Consider the following 17,218-nt stretch of genomic DNA (forward strand, 5'->3'; position numbering starts at 1 on the left):
GCTTCGCCCGATGCCCCGGCCCCGTCCCGCGCACTGAGCGCCTGGCAGCGCGGCGCCGAGTCCCGGGGCGCTGCGGGGCGCTGCGCGGAGAACAGCCGGGCCTCAGCCCTGGGCGTCCCCCAGAGCCGATCGGAGCGCGGGGAGGCGGGGGCGAGGAGGAGGGGACCCGCCGCCGGGGCTGGCTGCTTCGCTCCTAGCCGACTTTTCACCAATGGTCCAAAGCGACATGTCCAAGTCGCCTCCCACAGCGGCGGCGGCGGTGGCGCAGGAGATCCAGATGGAACTGCTGGAGAACGTGGCTCCCGCGGGGGCGCTCGGAGCAGCCGCACAGGTAGCGAGAGCGCGGCGCTTTCTCCTTCCTTTGTGAGCCGCCGGGCAGGGCACCGACCTCGGGCTCTCCCGGCACCTCCGCTCCAGGGATCTCTAGCTTCGTACTTCCCCGCTGCCTGGGTATCGTCAGCCACCTCCTCCCCTCGCCGCTTGCCCACCCTCTGCTCCTCTCCTGGCGCTGGGAACCCTGCCCCTTTGCGCCTTTTCCTGGCTCTGCCTCGGCTTCCATTTTTCTCTGCTTCCGAAAAGCCAGTGGGGAAGGGCGGGGGAGACCTGCCCGTCCTCCCAGACTTCTCCCGGGCTGCCCCAGCTGGCCCTCCTCGCCCTTTCCCGGGAGAGGCACATGGAGAGACATGAACCAGGCGAGTGGACTGGACCTGCTGAAGATCGTGAGTCCGGGTGGGCGGGAGGGGGCCCATCGCAGCGCTTTCTACGATGCCGACCCTCCTGGCCACGCTCGGAACCGGGATGGGCGTGGGTGTGAGGGTGATGGGGTGGAGGTGGGCGGGAGGGGAACGAATGTGGGGGCGCCCTGCCGGATTTCCCCCCAGAGCTGCCCGGACCACGCTGCGCACCTGGGGCTGACAGCTCTCCTGTCCCTCGGGCACTTGCCAAGGTTTGCCTGTCCCAGCTCGTGCCTTTCCCGTAAGAAGCGAGCGAGCTGGGGACAAGAAAGTTTTTATTTTTCCGTCTCCCCTGAAATGTTAGCCATTTCAGGGATCTCCAGGATCCCCTTTCTCTCCGATAAGTATTCGCGGTTTCTGGAAAAAGTCAGCTTCGCTGCAGGTTGTTGTGAAATTGGAGATGTCAGTTGTAGGCGCTGGGCAATGACAAGGTGGCTTTTTTTTACGTAAGGCTTCAGCAGGTACAGTTTGGGTTACAGACACCTCCAGGTCTCAGCGGTGAGGAGTCGCTCAACTTTTCTCCCAGCAGGGAAATGACTTCAGACTCCTAGCTGCGGGCTGGCTGTTGGCTGGCCAGTGATGTGAAGAGGTCATGGTTACATTTCAGGAAGCATTCTGGAGAAATGTCTCTTTGCTTAACGGTATTGGCTTGTTGATTTCAAGCCTATATTTGCCAGATTTTAATTTGTGGTATTATATATATAGTGTGTGTGTGTATACACTTATATATTAATACATAGACACACATACACACACTAGAGAGAGCATGTTAGAGTATCATTTGCTGTAGTTGTGGGGGCAGGAGTGTGACAACCTAATAAAGGTGGCAAATGTTTTCTTGCTGCTGTTTCCATAGGTGGAACCTGAGTGCTCTAGATATTTTGATATTATAATCATAGTAGTCTAGCTTTATTGAACTTTCTGTTACCATTGGGAAATTAATGTGCTAACTTAAAATACATAATTCACTTTGATTCGAGAAGGGGAAGAATGTGGAAACCAAGGACTTGTGTAATCAGAAATCTATGTCTTTTGTAGTGGTAAAACAGCTAGATTTTAGTCCGCCCTGGGCTGTTTGCTTCACAAGCCGAGTGGGGACATGTAATGAACCAGCTACATTCCCATCTGGCCTCTGCCAAAGGACCTGAATTTTAACCAATAGAGTTTGCATTTGTTCTGGACTCCTGATTTTTATCTAGACGCTTGCCAGGTTAGATAGAATGAAAAATGTACCCGGAGACCTCGGTTATTCTAGGATGAAGGTCTTGAATACTATCAATATTCGAGTCCTCTATCAAAGGAAAGGACATTTAGACCCTCATTTGCCTTTGATCTTCCTTGAGGGATATTTTAGAAAAGTTTTATTCTTATGATAAAACAGAGTTCCTAAATTCCTGGAGATCAAAGTCAGGGCTGGCATTCAGATAAGAGATACTAATTTACTTTGTGATTTATGTATAATGATTAAATGTAAGTCAACAAATTATTGTACAGCAGCAATGTGGAAATGATTCTGATGTGAAAAGACACAACTTCTGCCTTCAAAGAATTTACATTCCAGTAGCAGCAATTAGGATATATGTATAGGGGCTGTAAGAGAAGTTCTGACCAGTATATGGCTTCAAAGGAATAAAGATAATAAACATGCCATTTGGAGGAATCGGTAAGGACTTCATTGATGAGGTGGCATTTGCAAAAAGATTCGAAGGATGGGTCAGATTACACCAGATATTTTCGAGAGAGTTGGTAAGCAGTCGTACATAAAGCGCCAGAAGTAAGAAGTCTTACAGTATATATTTATCATTTCTAGTTTAAAAAGAGCGTGGTAAGGTCAAGATTGGGCACAGTTAGGCATAAAACTGACAAAGCAATTTGAGACTACATCTTGGGGACTTGGAACCTTTAGTGTATTGAGTGACAGGGAACTGTGGAAGGAGTTCAAAACAGGACCCACTTAACAGCTCATTTGGGAATATTCACTTGGAAATGCTCTGTATGATAGTTTCAAATCTCAGGAGTCCAGAAGTGAAGTTACCAGGAGGCAGACAGATGTAACAGTTTGGGCCAGGGGTAATAAGGCCTAAGAGAAAAAGCGATGAAAACATAATGGATATGACAGTTCTATGTATCAAACATTTCAAAGTTCAATTCACAGGAATTAGTATGTGATTGCCTAGATAAAGGAGAGAGAACAGAGAGGGCAGAATGGATTTTAAAAACAAGTTTAAGAGATACAAATATTCAACTGCATCAACATTCATCTCCTTGCTTTCTCTGCCTTCCAAAAATGAAAGCAATTTGACTTGAATTGCGTTCATCTCACATCCATTATTTGAGGGAAACATTGCCTGTTTATTTTATATCTAATAAATCATGGCATCATAGGGTTATGTGAGGCTTGGCAAAGTCATCTCTTCCATCTCTCTGTTTGGGCAGAACAGACCAGCAGTAAAAACTGCCTGAGTATGGAGGCTGGCTCTAAAGCATCTTCCTTTTGTGTGGCACCGAGTAATTCTACTCAGAATTACTAGGCAGTTCTACCTAGAAATGGAGTTTCTATTTACAAATGGAACCTCTAAAGCAATCATTGGTTTTAGGAATCATTCTATTTCACCTCTGGATTATATTATTATATTTGTATGAAGAAAGCAGAAGATGTAGATTTGCAAACTCTGCCATTTTCCTTTTCTGTATCAATCAGTCTGCCTAGAGAGAGGGAGCACCCTGATAGATTCTGGTCCATTTGCCCCAGTACATTGCCATAAACAAAATGATACATTTCTCAGAGCCCTGGTTTCTGTTTGTTTTGTTTTGTTTTGTTCTGTTTTGATTTTGAGACAGTATGACAGCTCTGTCACCCAGGCTGGGGTGCAGTGGTGCTATCTCAGCTCACTGCAACCTTCACCTCCTGGTTTCAAGCAATTTTCCTGCCTCAGGCTCCTGAGTAGCTAGGACTACAGGCGCCCGCCACCATGCCCAGCTAATTTTTTTGTATTTTTAGTAGAAATGGGGTTTCACCATGTTGGCTAGGTTTGTCTCAAACTCCTGACCTCAGGTGATCTGCCCGCCTTGGCCTCCCAAAGTGCTGGGGTTACAGCCGTGAGCCACCATACCCGGCTCAAAGTGGATACATTTCTTACATAAGAAATGAGTGGCAATCTAACTGTAAATTCTTGAAAGTTCCAATTTAAGAAAATTTCATTGCTTTTTAGGTAAACTGTTGAACAGTTTCAGTGTGAACTTGGACACAGTCTACCTCCAAATTCCAGATGCTCACGGAGGACCCTTTCTCCAAGCTCCAAATCTGTGCTGTTCACTGTGGTAGCCACTAGCCACCTGTGGCTTTTGAGCCCTTGAAATGTGGCTAGTCTGAACTGATATGTGCTGTAAATGTGAAATTCACTCCAGCTATCAAAGCCTTAAGATGAAATAAAGAATGTAACACATCTTCGTTAGTAAATTTTAAATTGATGACATGTTGCAATGACCATGTTTTGGATGTGCTGGGTTAAATAAATGCATTGTTACAATTAATTTCACCTGTTACTATTTACCTTTTTAATGTGGCTGCTGGAACATTTCAATGATGCATTTGGCTCATATGATATTTCTATGGGGCAACATTAAACTGGTAATTCTCCGGGGAATTGAATAGCTCCTGCACGAAGGTTGGGTGAACGGGAAGCAGGTGACAGGGATTGATAGGTAACAGAAGAGGAAAAGGAGGAGTAACAAGAACAGTATCTCAGCACTCTAGGCCTCAGGGAGATTGTCAGTGGCACCTCCAGTCACACCTGAAACTGAACAGACAGTAACCAGTGGGCCTGTTTGTTTTGCTCCTAGCAACAGGTCCCAGCTGATTCCACCCCAGCCGAGTCTGCCAGATGCTTTTCAAGCATGTGATGGCAACATCCTGAATGGCTGTAGCAAGGAGCTTTATCAAAAAAGAGTAGCAGCTGTTTTCTAGTGGCTCTCGAACTAAATCAACACTTTTTTCCTGAAATAGTCTTAGGTTCCATGTGCAAATGAGTTTTCTGCAGTCTCTAAAGTTGGTGGTCATAGTTCCCGTGCTTTATGTTTTGCTGAAATCTTCACTCCTAACCACCATCACTTTCCTCTTGATTGGTATTTTTTTTTCCAATGATTTCCATGATGTGGCATGGGAGAAATTTACAGACATGCCAATCAGAATTTCTGAGTATGTTTTAGAATTTGAAATATATCTGAGTGATCTGAGGTTTTGTTGTTCTTATAGTCTCATGCTCTTTTCTTTTGTCTCTCTTTTATATGAAGACTCGGTTTACCTGTTGCTGTATTTAATTCCTTTGAATTATGTAGCCTTGGCCCGTTCAAGAGAAGCTAAACAAAATATGTTAACCCCATAGAGGATGGTGATACTCTCCAATTGTGTAGCTTGTCTCTATCCTACACATAGTATAGGTCAAAAACCACATTAAAAACTAATTGTAACAATGAATTATTTCACAACTTAACAGAGAGAGAAAACTACTTATGACATCACTTAAAGGAACGGGGCCTGTCTTACTGATCTTTCCAAGCCTGGCAGGAGGTAGATTGTGAAGAAGGCATGTGTTGTTCCTGGCTTTCTGCCCTTCCTCCCTGTGCTCCTCCTTACTGGGCAGATAGATCTCTGCTTCCTGGCCTTCTTCCTCCCTCCTCCCTCCTCTACCTGCTAGACACCCACCCCCATCCCCAAGAACTCTATTTATGTAGGCTCCTTGTTCCTTTCTGCTTTTGTGTGAACTGAGCCATATAAAAGGCAACTCCTTTTTCTAGGAATGTCATTTAGCTACTTCTTGCCTAGTAAAGGATTTTACCCTTAGCTTATTCACACTAAGCTATTGGTAAATGAGGAGATTTGATACATGATTTCTCTATGGATAGTGTTGGCTTTGTTTGTTTTTGGTCATAAGATGAGGAAAGTCTGGAAATTCAAAGGGATAAACATCATTGAATATGAACTGAGAGAGATGGAGACTAATTTTTTTTAATTTAATTTAATTTAATTTAATTTTTTGAGACAGTGTCTCACTCGGTAGCCCAGGCTGGAGTGCAGTAGTGCAGTCTTGGCTCACTGCAACCTCCACCTTCCATGTTGAAGCATTTGTCCTGCTTCAGCCTTCTGGGTAGCTGGGACTACAGGCACATGTCACCACGGCCAGCTAATTTTTTGTTTGTTTTTGTTTTTGAGACAGGGTCTCGCTCTGTCACTCAGGCTGGAGTGCAGTGGTGCTATCTTGGCTCACTGTAACCGCCACCTCCTGGATTCAGGCGATTCTCCTGCCTCATCCTCCTGAGTAGCTGGTATTACAGGCACCAGTCACCACACCTGGCTAATTTTTTTGTATTTTTAGTAGAGATAGGGTTTCACCATGTTGGTAACTCCTGACCTCAAATGATCTATTCACCTCTGCCTCCCAAAGTGCTGGGATGACAGGTGTGAACCACCACGCCCAGCCTAATTTTTGTATTTTTTAGTAGAAATGGTTTTGCCATGTTGGCCAGGGTAGTGTCAAACTCCTGACCTCAGGTGATCCACCCACTTTGCTCTCCCAAAGTGCTGGGATTACAAGCATGAGCCACTATGCCTGGCCTAATTTTAAGTGTCAGTATTATGCTGATGGGAAGTAATCTGTAGGCAGGAGAGCTGTCACAATAACCATCAAAGCACAGAAGCCATATCATTCTTCAGGTTGTCCCCAGGGGCTGCCAACATTGTGTGCGTGGCTAAAATCTCCAGGTAACTGACAACTTCTATAATTAATTACTCCTGTCTTCTTCAATCATACAGAAATTAGGTTTTTATTACTTGTGAAAAGGTCAACATTTATTTGCTGATTTTTAAGACTGGAGTCCACTCTTAAGTTATTTAGTGTCAAGAGATATTAGTGTCAAGAGATAGATATTCATTCACACTAAGCTGACATTAACATCATGATGGATTTTGAATGTCTTTTTAATAAGTCATTAATATATTTTGGAAATGTCTTAAGAATTTTTTTCCCTAGTTTCTGAAATCTTAGCCTGATGTTTTGAAACAAATAAAGTAATATAAATATAAGAGTATTTTTTTCTTTTTACTATGGTGACATAATTTGTTCGTATTATGCTTCATGTAGCTAATAGCAATTACTGGAAATTAGTGACTTTTGGGACTCTTTCAAGAAGGACATAGAGTCCTGCATGTGTCAGGGAGAATCTATAGATAACACCTTGTACTATAGCCAAATCCCCTTTCCTGTCTCCCCTTTTCCTTGTACAACCTGAGCCACACTAACGATGAACTGTTTCAGATATTGGGTGTTCATATACTTAATGTTGGTAAAAAATATTTAGAAAAACTATTGTTCACAAAAGCAGCTGCACTTGAAACAATTGCACACATTTATTTATTTATTTTTCAAATTTAGTCAGCTAAATATTTGAACACTTAAAATTACCTGTCTTTTCCACCTGGGAGAGGTTTGGCCTTCCCATTTTTTTCCCCTTAATTCCTTCAGAAGAAGTAGTCTAGTCCTTATTTTCAAGGATTTCAAGTAACTGAAAACCGAATCTTTCGAGCAAGATGGACTTAATTTTAAATATACCGCATTAGATAAAAGAAAATTAATTTTCGTAAATGGCAAGATGGAATTCTCATTAACCCATTTTACAGTAATATGGGAAAGATGGGTATTATCTTTCCAAGATGCTTATAATTGTTTTTTGGTTTTGGTCCTGGTGACTGTTTTATAAAAAATATAACTGGGCCGGGGCGCGGTGTGGCTCAAGCCGGTAATCCCAGCAACTTTGGAGGCCGAGACGGGCGGAATTCACGAGTCAGGAGATCGGACCATCCTGCTTTAAACACGGCGAACCCCGTCTCTACTAAAAATAACAAAAATAGCCGGGCGAGTGCGGGGCGCTGTGGTCCCCAGCTACTTCAGGGAGGGCTGAGGCGGGAGGGGAATGGCGTGAACCGGAGGCGGAGGTTGCAGGAGCTGAAGATCTGCACTTGCACGTCCAGGCCGGGCGGACAGAGCAAGACTCCCGTCTCCAAAAAAAAAAAAAAAAAAAAAATAGTAATATATATACTATATATATATATATAAACTGGTCAGTAAGTAGTCACTCTACAGTTTAATAAAAAAAAGAGAAACTTTAGAAGAGAAATTACTGTGGAAATTAGTAAAATCACAGAATAGAGATATAATTAAGCATATATATTTATTTTGTCTTTTAATAATTATGATATATGATAGAGAGTTGATCTAACACTCTTAAGGCATGAGCAAATGAATACTTTAAATAAATCATCACTTATACGTTTAAGTAATAGAAGAACAATTTTTTTTCTGAAAACTATCACCAGCATGCATGCAGTTCAGTGTGCCATAGTGGTTTAGTGTGTAAACTGTCTTAGTACAGTTGAAAACTGTAATAATTTCATTACATGTCCTTTGCATAGGTAGCTAAGTATGCCTGAAATAACGTTTATGAACAGGATTCCTAGGGGCCTGGAAAAATTAATGTGAGTTTTTAAATGTGTCCAATTTTTTGCAGAGAATGACCACCTCCTCTGTAACTGAATGTCTTTAACTTTGTGTGGCTCTCACAGTGTCTGATGTACAACTGTGAGGAACCACAAAAAACCTTACACATCCAAGAAGCTGAATAATGAAACACATTTATCACTAAAATGCTGAAATTAAAGGACAATAGAATTGTGAAGATACTCTTCTCTGTTCATTTAAAAATGGTACTGGAGGCTGGGCATGGTAACCCACTCCTGTAATCCCACCACTTTGAGAGGCTGAGGCGGGAGGATTGCTTAAAGTCATGAGTTCAAGACCAGCCTGGGCAACACAATGAGACCCTGTCTCTACAAAAAACAAAAAAATTAGCCAAGCATAGCAATGTGTGCCTGTAGTTCCAGTTACTTGGGAGGCTGAAGTGGGAGGACTGCTTGAGCCCAGGGGGTGTGGGGGTAGTCAAGGCTACAGTGAGCCATGATCATGTCACTGCACTCCAGCCTGGGTGACAGCACAAGACATTGTCCCCCTCCCCCCACAAAAAAGGAAAAGATTATATTTTGTCTTTGTTCTCAAAGATAATTTACGTTCCTCATGAGGGTAAATGGCGAATTTAACACAGATTGTCCCTACACTCCCAAAGAAGCATGTTAGGCCTTAAAAATACTTTCAAGGTAATAAGTATTTTTGCACATGGGTTAATATAAATTTAAGAGAAAATTTTAAAGAGATTTTCATACTTTATTTTACCTTTCTTAGGCCTTAGAAAATGCATCTATCCAAAGCTTTACATAATAATTGGAAAAGAAAAAAAGTGGTTAAGAGAATGTTATTTTTCAACAGTTTACTGAATAATGTTTACATAAGTAAAAAGAATAAGCTGTTAACTGAGGAGAACCTTGTATATTACATTACAAAAGCCCAGCGTAGCTTTCTTGCCGTTTATGAAGTTGAGAGTTAATTAAATGTCATGGAAACACATTTGTATTATATAAATCCCTTAGATACTCTGAAGAGAACAAACATATATAAGAAAATTTTTTGCTTTAAGATTATACCACCCTCTCACTGATTGCAAATTCATCTAAATTACTCATAATGCAAATGTTTGTAATAGATTTCAGCTTGCCTAAGTGCTACATATACTATGGCAGATATTTTAATGAAAACCATATGAATAGAGGAAGCATAACCAAATAGCATTTTCAAAACCTGAATGTGATGATCTTAAAAATAAATGGTGTAAATTCTGATCATCTAATGAAGTCTCTATGAGCCTAATAATTTTCAACGTGTTATATACACTTTTGTCCAGTTCATTTCCACGTCTTCCAACCCCTGTATAGGTATCACTTTTTATATATTAGTTTGAGTCCTTACCATGTGTTAGATCTTATGCTAAATGCTATAAATACATTATTTCATTTCATACTTAATCCTATGAGGTATTATTTCATCTAATAATTAACCCCATTTTAAAGATGAAAAGATTGAAAAAATTAAGAAACTCGGTCAAGATTTGCTATGGCCAGAATTCTAACCTATGTGCTGTATTTAACTCTAAACTCAGTGTTAAGCTATTTTGTTCATTTACATTTTAATGTTTAATATTTGCACTTACTGTATCTGTGCTTAGAATTAAACATAGATTGATGTGTAGTTTATTCTTAGGGTTCTGAATGTAAACTATAAATGTAATAGGAAAAGCAAGTTCATTTTTAGATGTTTGTGCTTGGCCCAATCCTGTTATTGAAACAAACCATCTTACCTTTAACTTCTTGTTTTAAATGCTTATTTTTAAATGCTTTATCATTACAGGCTTTTGCCTCTTGCCTGCTAACATATTTAGAACAGATAACATCCATTGTTTTAATTCACTAGTTATTCAGTGCTTTGCCAAGAAAACTCTCCTCCCCGGCCGGGCACGATGGCTCATGCCTGTAATCCTAACACTTTGGCAGGCTAAGGTGGGCAGATCACCTGAGGTCGGGAGTTCGAGACCACTTTGACCAACATGGAGAAACCCCGTCTCTACTGAAAATACAAAATTAGCCAGACATGGTAGTGGACGCCTGTAATCCCAACTATGCAGGAGGCTGAGGCAGGAGAATCACTTGAACCTGGGAGGCAGAGGTTGCGGTGAGCCGAGATGGTGCCCCTGCACTCCAGCCTGGGCAACAAGAGTGAAACTCTGTCTCAAAAAAGAACAGAAAAGAAAACTCTCCTCCCTACATCATCACTGATTGGAAATAGATTTGTGGAATCCCACCAATATTAACTTTCTAATGATGCTTACATGATGGCAATGTATTACTTGTTTTTGGTCTTAGATGTTTTCTACAACTAGGCCTACATTCCTGTTAAAGGGTCTTATAATAATCTTATTTGTCTTTTTTTTTTTTTTTTTTTGTAGTCATATGGAAAAGGAGCCAGAAGGAAAAACAGATTTAAAGGATCTGATGGAAGCACATCATCTGACACTACCTCAAATAGTTTCGTTCGCCAGGTAAGACAGTTTTAAGTTCTTGGTTTTGAAACGTATCTTAAAATGACTTTAGATTTTAAAGGCGATTTTCAGTCTTTTCCTTAAGATTTATGTAGTATGATTGTACTTACTTTTAATTGAAGTGAAAACTGTGCTGTTTAATGTCATAATTAAAATATTTTAATTTTAAGTGAGACTAAGTAATAATTACACTCTTTCCTGGCAAGTTGAGGAAAGACAAGTGTTGAATTCATTACAGAGGATTTCTTCGAAACAGAGTGAGAGAACTCCAGCAGAAATGATTATGGATTTGGGGGGAATTTTTTTTAGTGGGACAGAGAGCTGGTGGTATGTCTGTATCTCCATCTATGAGATGTTGGGGTTCTTCTAGTTGAGTTTTCTTCTCACTTTGAGCTTGAATTGAAAACTAGAAAATCGTTCTTGGTCTTGAAATGGTTGAGGCTACTGAGGTTAAATAGAACATGCTGTAACCCTGAAACATAATTTAAACCATTTCTGCCTTTGGAGACATAGCCTTCGTCTCATTTAACGTGTAGTATATTCCTGCCAAGCAGCCTGGAACAGTCCCCTAAACAGACAGTGCCAGGCTCCCTAACATATAAACACACTTATATATGGTAACAGAAAGGAATTCTGTTACCAGAGGAAGGGCATAGAGGCAGCTGGACCTCTGAGGGTTGTGGTTATGTGTTGAGAATGAAGTCTCATCAGGAACGAGTGAACTTGTTTCTTCCTCTAACCCCTCTCCGTGGAGTGGAAAGTAGGGGAGGAGCATGCTGCAGAGAATCCACTGTTGTGGCTCAGGGATGGCCAGTGTCTGACCAGTGCTCTCTTCATCTCTTGTCAATGACAGCTCACTCCCCAGAACAGTGGTTGTCAACTGGAAAAGCTGCCCTGTGTCATTTGGATGCCACTTTCCCCAGTGCTGCTTGAGTCTGTCATCATGGCCATAGATTCCATCCCTGCCCCCTGTTTGTGTGGCAGGAGGGTCTCCTATAAATCCTTTATGACCTTTTGGGTTTTATTTTTGTGGGGGCTGTTACATTTCACTAGCTGTCTACCCCTATTGGCTCCGTGTGGCACTCGCCAGTTGTCTCCCTCATGTTTCCTTCCCACAGTTAGCCGCAGTTGAACTTGAACTTGTCCACCTGCAGCATTGGCGGGGATTTTGATCGTGGCTGGTTGCTGCTGCTTTGCACTGTCCTTAGACAAAGGATGATCTGTCCCCAGCCATCAGTCCCCGCTTGCAACGTTTGAGTATGCCAGTGGTACATCCAAGTAACTTGGCAACTGGAAAAAAATTGATCCTGGCCCGTGCCAATTGGGAATTGTTGTGGTTGCAGGAAGTGAGAAAAAGAGTTAAGAAGGGGCAAAGCAAAGCATTTAGAAAGAAAATAGAAGATGAAGCCAAGTGAGGCCCAGCCCTAGAGCTATGTTCTAATGGTGTCAGCAGGAGCTGGGAAGGCTCTCAGAGGAGTGGTAGGTGTGTGCATTGGCCTGATGTTATAGTGGGCAGAATCCAGGCATCATGGTCCTGCTGATGAAGGGAGGGCCTTGGGACATAGTGACTTGGGTGAGTCAGTTAAAGGAAAGTTACCCAATCCCTTTTCCATTTCAAGTATGCATATTTATTCTGCCTCTGAGACAAGGAGATTGAACCTGGAGAGCTAGAGTTAGAATCTACAACTCTGAGTCATCATGCAGGACCTGAAACAGAAAAAAAAAAGAAAAAAGAAAAACTAGCTCCTTAGTGTGCCTAGTAGCTGCAGCAAAGCAACAAATAATGCCAAGCTGCTTGTTGAAATTGTATGGAAACAAAACTGATATGTTTCAAGTAAGCAAGACATAATGAATAGAAACGAATAGCGTAGAACCCATTATTACTCATTTAATCCCTGTGGAAATGCCACGTAAAGGCAATCGCTGGACTCCATTTTCAAATTGTATTTTGACTGTGGATTCCTTTTTCATAGAGTTTTGAGAACTCAATTCACATGGCAAGGAGCGATTACCACAGTGTGTATAAGTAAACTGGAATTTGTTTTTCTTCACAATAATTTTCTTTTGTGTTCTTAGTAATGTATGTAGCTTAAAACACCATTATAAGTGATAAAAGAGTTGTTAAATGATTTAATGTAAATTTAGATGTATATTGCCAAAACATACATGAGCATGTAAGAAGGCAAAAGGAAATTTATCCCGAAGGGTAAATATACACGTCTGTTTCCTAGAATATCAGTAGGACAAGGTGTTTGCTATGGCATGGATTTTGGGGTAATGATTACACAGGCATATCATTGAAAACCCTTAAATGCTGGTTTGCATCTGTCACAAAAGGAAAACTAGTGTCTTTGGCAAGAGTTCTGAGTTAAAAACTGTATTTCTCCTTTGGTAATTTAATCTCTATTCTGTTAAAACAGCATTCCTGTTTTGCTGCCATTTGAAAATAAGTAAAAGCTACCATAAGATAGCCAGATATTTAATAGAAATGGTTTCCTGGAGTGTTTGCAGGAATGCATGGCAGATAGTAACAATGGGCACATTAGATGATTATTATTGTTATGTATTTATTTAGCTTTGAGACTGAGTCTCACTCTGTTACCCAGGCTGGAGTGCAGTGGCGTGATCTCGGCTCACTGCAACCTCTGCCTCCCGGGTTCAAGTGATTCTCCTGCCTCAGCCTTGCAAGTAGCTGGTATTACAGGCACAAGCTACGCCCAGCTGATTTTTGTATTTTTAGTAGAGATAGAGTTTCACCATGATGGCCAGGCTGGTCTCGAACTCCTGACCTTAGGTGATCCACCCACCTCAGTGTGCCAAAGTGCTGGGATTACAGGCGTGAGCCACCATGCCTGGCAGCACATTGGATTATTAAATAATTGGAAAAAATGCCCTTTATATGTTGTTTTTTCATATAAGTGTATATTTTTTAAACAAGTGACTTGCATCAACACATACTGCTTATTTGTCTGTGGCTAGGGAACATATATAATTGGTATTACAAAGGTATTTGCCCAATAGAAATGGATTTTGTTTTAAAATATCTTGCAGTTAGAGTCTACTATTGCCCTTTAATTAAAATAATTCCTATATAATTTTAAAACCTTAGAATTTTATTGTTATAAACAGTATATTATTTGTAAGAAATTTAAAAAGTAAAATATTCAGGAACACTAGGTATACTTTTAGGTAGTCTTTATAATACCAAGATTTAAAAGTTTTAGATAATGTGAAAATTTGACATAAAGGAAACAAATTAAGAACTTAAAAAAAAACAACTTGGAGAATATCAGAGAGTTCGTTATGGAATAAATTGTCCCCCTATCCAACCCTCAAATTCATCTTTAGAAGCCCAAACACCCAGTGTGACTATATATGGAGATAAGGCCTCTGGGAGTGGGGCTCTAATTCAATGGGTCTATTATCCCTTTTTTTTTTTTTTTTTTTGTTTTTTGAGGTGGAGTCTCGCTCTGTTGCCCAGGCTGGAGTGCAGTCGCATGATCTTGGTTCACTACAACCTCCACCTCCTGGGTTCAAGCAATTCTCTTGCCTTAGCCTCCCCCGTAGCTGGGATTACAGGTGTGCACCACCATGTCTTGCTAATTTTTGTGTTTTTAGTAGAGACAGGGTTTTGCCATGTTGGCCAGGATGGTCTCATACTCCTGACCTCAAGTGATCCGCCTGTCTCAGCCTCCCAAAGTGCTGGGATTACACACATGAGCCACCGCACCTGGCTCTTATTCTTTTAAGAAGACAAAAAGAGAACGAGGATGCGTGCACACAGAGAAAAGGTCATGTGAGGACACAGTGAGGAGGCAGCACTCCGCAAGCTAAGGAGAGAGGCCTCACCAAAAATCAGCTCCGCTGCACCTTGACCTTGGGCTTTTAGTCTCCAAAACTGCAAGAAAGTTAATTCTTAATGTTGAAACCACCCTGTAGTAATCTGTTATGGCAGCTTGAGCAGACCAATAGAGATTAATATATAATTAGGCTTGAAATTGGGCCTTTTAAAATCAACCTTCTTATTGATCATGTAACATATATGCCAAAAAGTACACAAATCATGTATTCAGTCTGGTGAGTTGTCATAAGCTCAACCCCTGTGGAGCCACCACCCAGGTAAAGAAATAAGCATTCAGCCCCACCTGTCCCCTTCTGGACCTTTCTCAATCATATTCCCTCTTTCCTCACTAAAGATAATCACCATCCTTACTTCTAATACCATACATTTATTTGTTTGACCTGTGTTTGCAGTTTTATATAAATGGAATCATTGTGTATCTGAATTCTTTCACTGAACATTATGGCTGTTATATTTATCTATGTTGGACATTTTAATAATTTGTGGATTGTCTTTGGTTGATTTTGGCTTGTTGGTGTGATTTTACAGCATTCCATTGTGTGGAAAGACATTTGATTTATGTGCTCTCTGTTGGTAGACATTGGGCTGTTTCCAGCTGAGGGAACTGAGACTGATGTTCCTATGCACGTTCTTATGTGCCCCTTTGATACACATATGTATGCGTTTTTGTTCAGTGAATAGAGGGGAATGCTAGGTAATATGGCATGCCTGTGTTCAACTAAAGTAAACACCGGGAAACAGTTTTCCAAGGTGGTTGTACCAGTTTGCACTCCTACAAGCAGTGGGTGACGGTTTCGGTTGTCTTACATCTTTGCTAAAACATAGTAGTGTCAATGTTTTTCATTACAGTCAGTTTTATGACAGTGCAGTGGTAGCTCATTGTGGTATTAATACCCATTTTTCTGGTATCTAACCCACAATTTAACTGTGGCTAGACCTAGGGAACAGCTAGAGAACAGAGAGAGAGAAAGAGAGAGAACATATAATATATATACACATATATATGTCATATATATGTCAATATGTCATATACATACCATATATATCAATTAGTGATAAAACCATACATGAAAGGTTTTATGAGAGCATTTTATCACTCTGTAGTCAATTTCTCATTAGTCATATTAATTCTGTAGCAATTTGATTAAAATTATAAATATTTATTGGAATATGGTGAAACATATTGGAATATATTGTAACATCAGCGGAAAAAGGCTACACAGTAAAAGGGTAAAAAGCATTTACCAGTGGTTTTATCTTTCCAAACTTTTAGTTGTATAGTTAGCTAATGAAAATTTACCTTTAAGAAGAAAATTTACCTTGAGAATGCTCTTAAGGAAAGTTTTCTTCTGGAGATGTTTCTGTGTTAGACTCTAAAGCAGAACAGCAGCTACCTTGAAATAATTTTTGCAGTTATATAGATGAAGTTTCCATTTTGTTAATAAATCAGTTCATCATTAGTTGGTCAACTAATTAGTCTTCTGGCCCTTGACATTATCAACTTATTTGAAGTCAGTGATATGTTACAAGAGGAATTGGGGAAATGGCATGCCTCAAGAAGTTAGTTACTTTTCTCCTGGACATTGGCTCCATGTTACCCTTTGGGGTAAGGGTTGAGTCTTGACCCAGTAGTACAGGAAGGGGTCTGTCCATAGGGGTCATTGATTGTGTGTGGCAGATGTTAGTGGGATTTCCCATGAACTGTGGAAGATGAGGTTGCTGTTGGTTCTATTCCATATAAACTTGTTGTAAAGTGATAAACCAGCTCGTCTTATACAGTATATCGAATATTTCAAAGACAGAATCTGTTCTTCCTTGCAGTTTCCTAAAACATTAATTAGAACAAAAGTTAACTGTGGACTGGGCGTGGTGGCTCATGCCTATAATACCAGCACTTCGAGAGGCCAAAGTAGGAGGATCACCTGAGGTCAGGAGTTCGAGACCAACCTGACCAACATGGAGAAACCCTGTCTCTACTAAAACAAAACAAAACAAAACAAAACAAAACAAAAATTAGCTGGGCATGGCAGCGCATGCCTATAATCCCAGCTACTTGGGAGGCTAGGGCAGGAGAATTGCTTGAACCCAGGAGGCAGAGGCCGTGGTGAGCCAAGACTGAGCCATTGCACTCCTGCCTGGGCAAAAAAAGTGAAGCTTCATCTCAAAAAAAAAAAAAAAGTTAACTGTGGTTTATCTGATTGCTTTTAAATGTCATTCTTTTAGGTTGCAGACAAAATGTTACCTAGATGCAATACATACTTTATATACTGAATGCAAAATTTCTCTATTTATCTTTTATGTAAATTATGATGTTATAAGATTTATTTAAACAGTTTTCTTCAAGAAGCTGGTTACGGGTAAGCACCTGGACTCGAAAGCCAGGCTACATGAGTCTGAATTCTGGCTTTGGTATTTATTAGTTGGCCTTTGGACAAGTAACTGAATCTTTCTGTACAGCAGCCTTTTCCTCTGCAAAATAATGCTTACCTCAAAAGTTAGTTGTAAGGATTACATGAGTTATGACTTGTAATTTGTTTAGAACCATACCTAATATGCATTATTTAAGAGTTTATTACTATTGCTT

General features: G+C 40.8%; 1 protein-coding gene across 6 annotated transcripts in view; it reads left to right on the top strand.

Annotated features, from left to right (window-relative positions):
- The first annotated feature begins 10 nt into the window (after positions 1-10).
- Positions 11-17,218, top strand: part of CACNB2 (calcium voltage-gated channel auxiliary subunit beta 2) — a 424,156-nt gene continuing 406,948 nt past the window's right edge. For 3 of the 6 annotated variants that reach the window (XM_017869211.1, XM_017869216.1, XM_017869219.1), the window contains exons 1-2: positions 365-719; positions 10,680-10,772. In XM_017869211.1, coding sequence (XP_017724700.1) covers positions 684-719; positions 10,680-10,772 — 129 coding nt within the window. In that variant the 5' untranslated portion in view covers positions 365-683. Of the gene's footprint in view, positions 332-364; positions 720-10,679; positions 10,773-17,218 lie in introns of those variants that run through there. The other 3 variants (XM_017869210.1, XM_017869218.1, XM_017869213.1) reach the window with 2 other exon arrangements.

The sequence above is a fragment of the Rhinopithecus bieti genome, unplaced genomic scaffold, assembly GCF_001698545.2.
Source record: "Rhinopithecus bieti isolate Rb0 unplaced genomic scaffold, ASM169854v2 scaffold_3043, whole genome shotgun sequence".
Classification (NCBI taxonomy): Eukaryota; Metazoa; Chordata; class Mammalia; order Primates; family Cercopithecidae; genus Rhinopithecus; species Rhinopithecus bieti.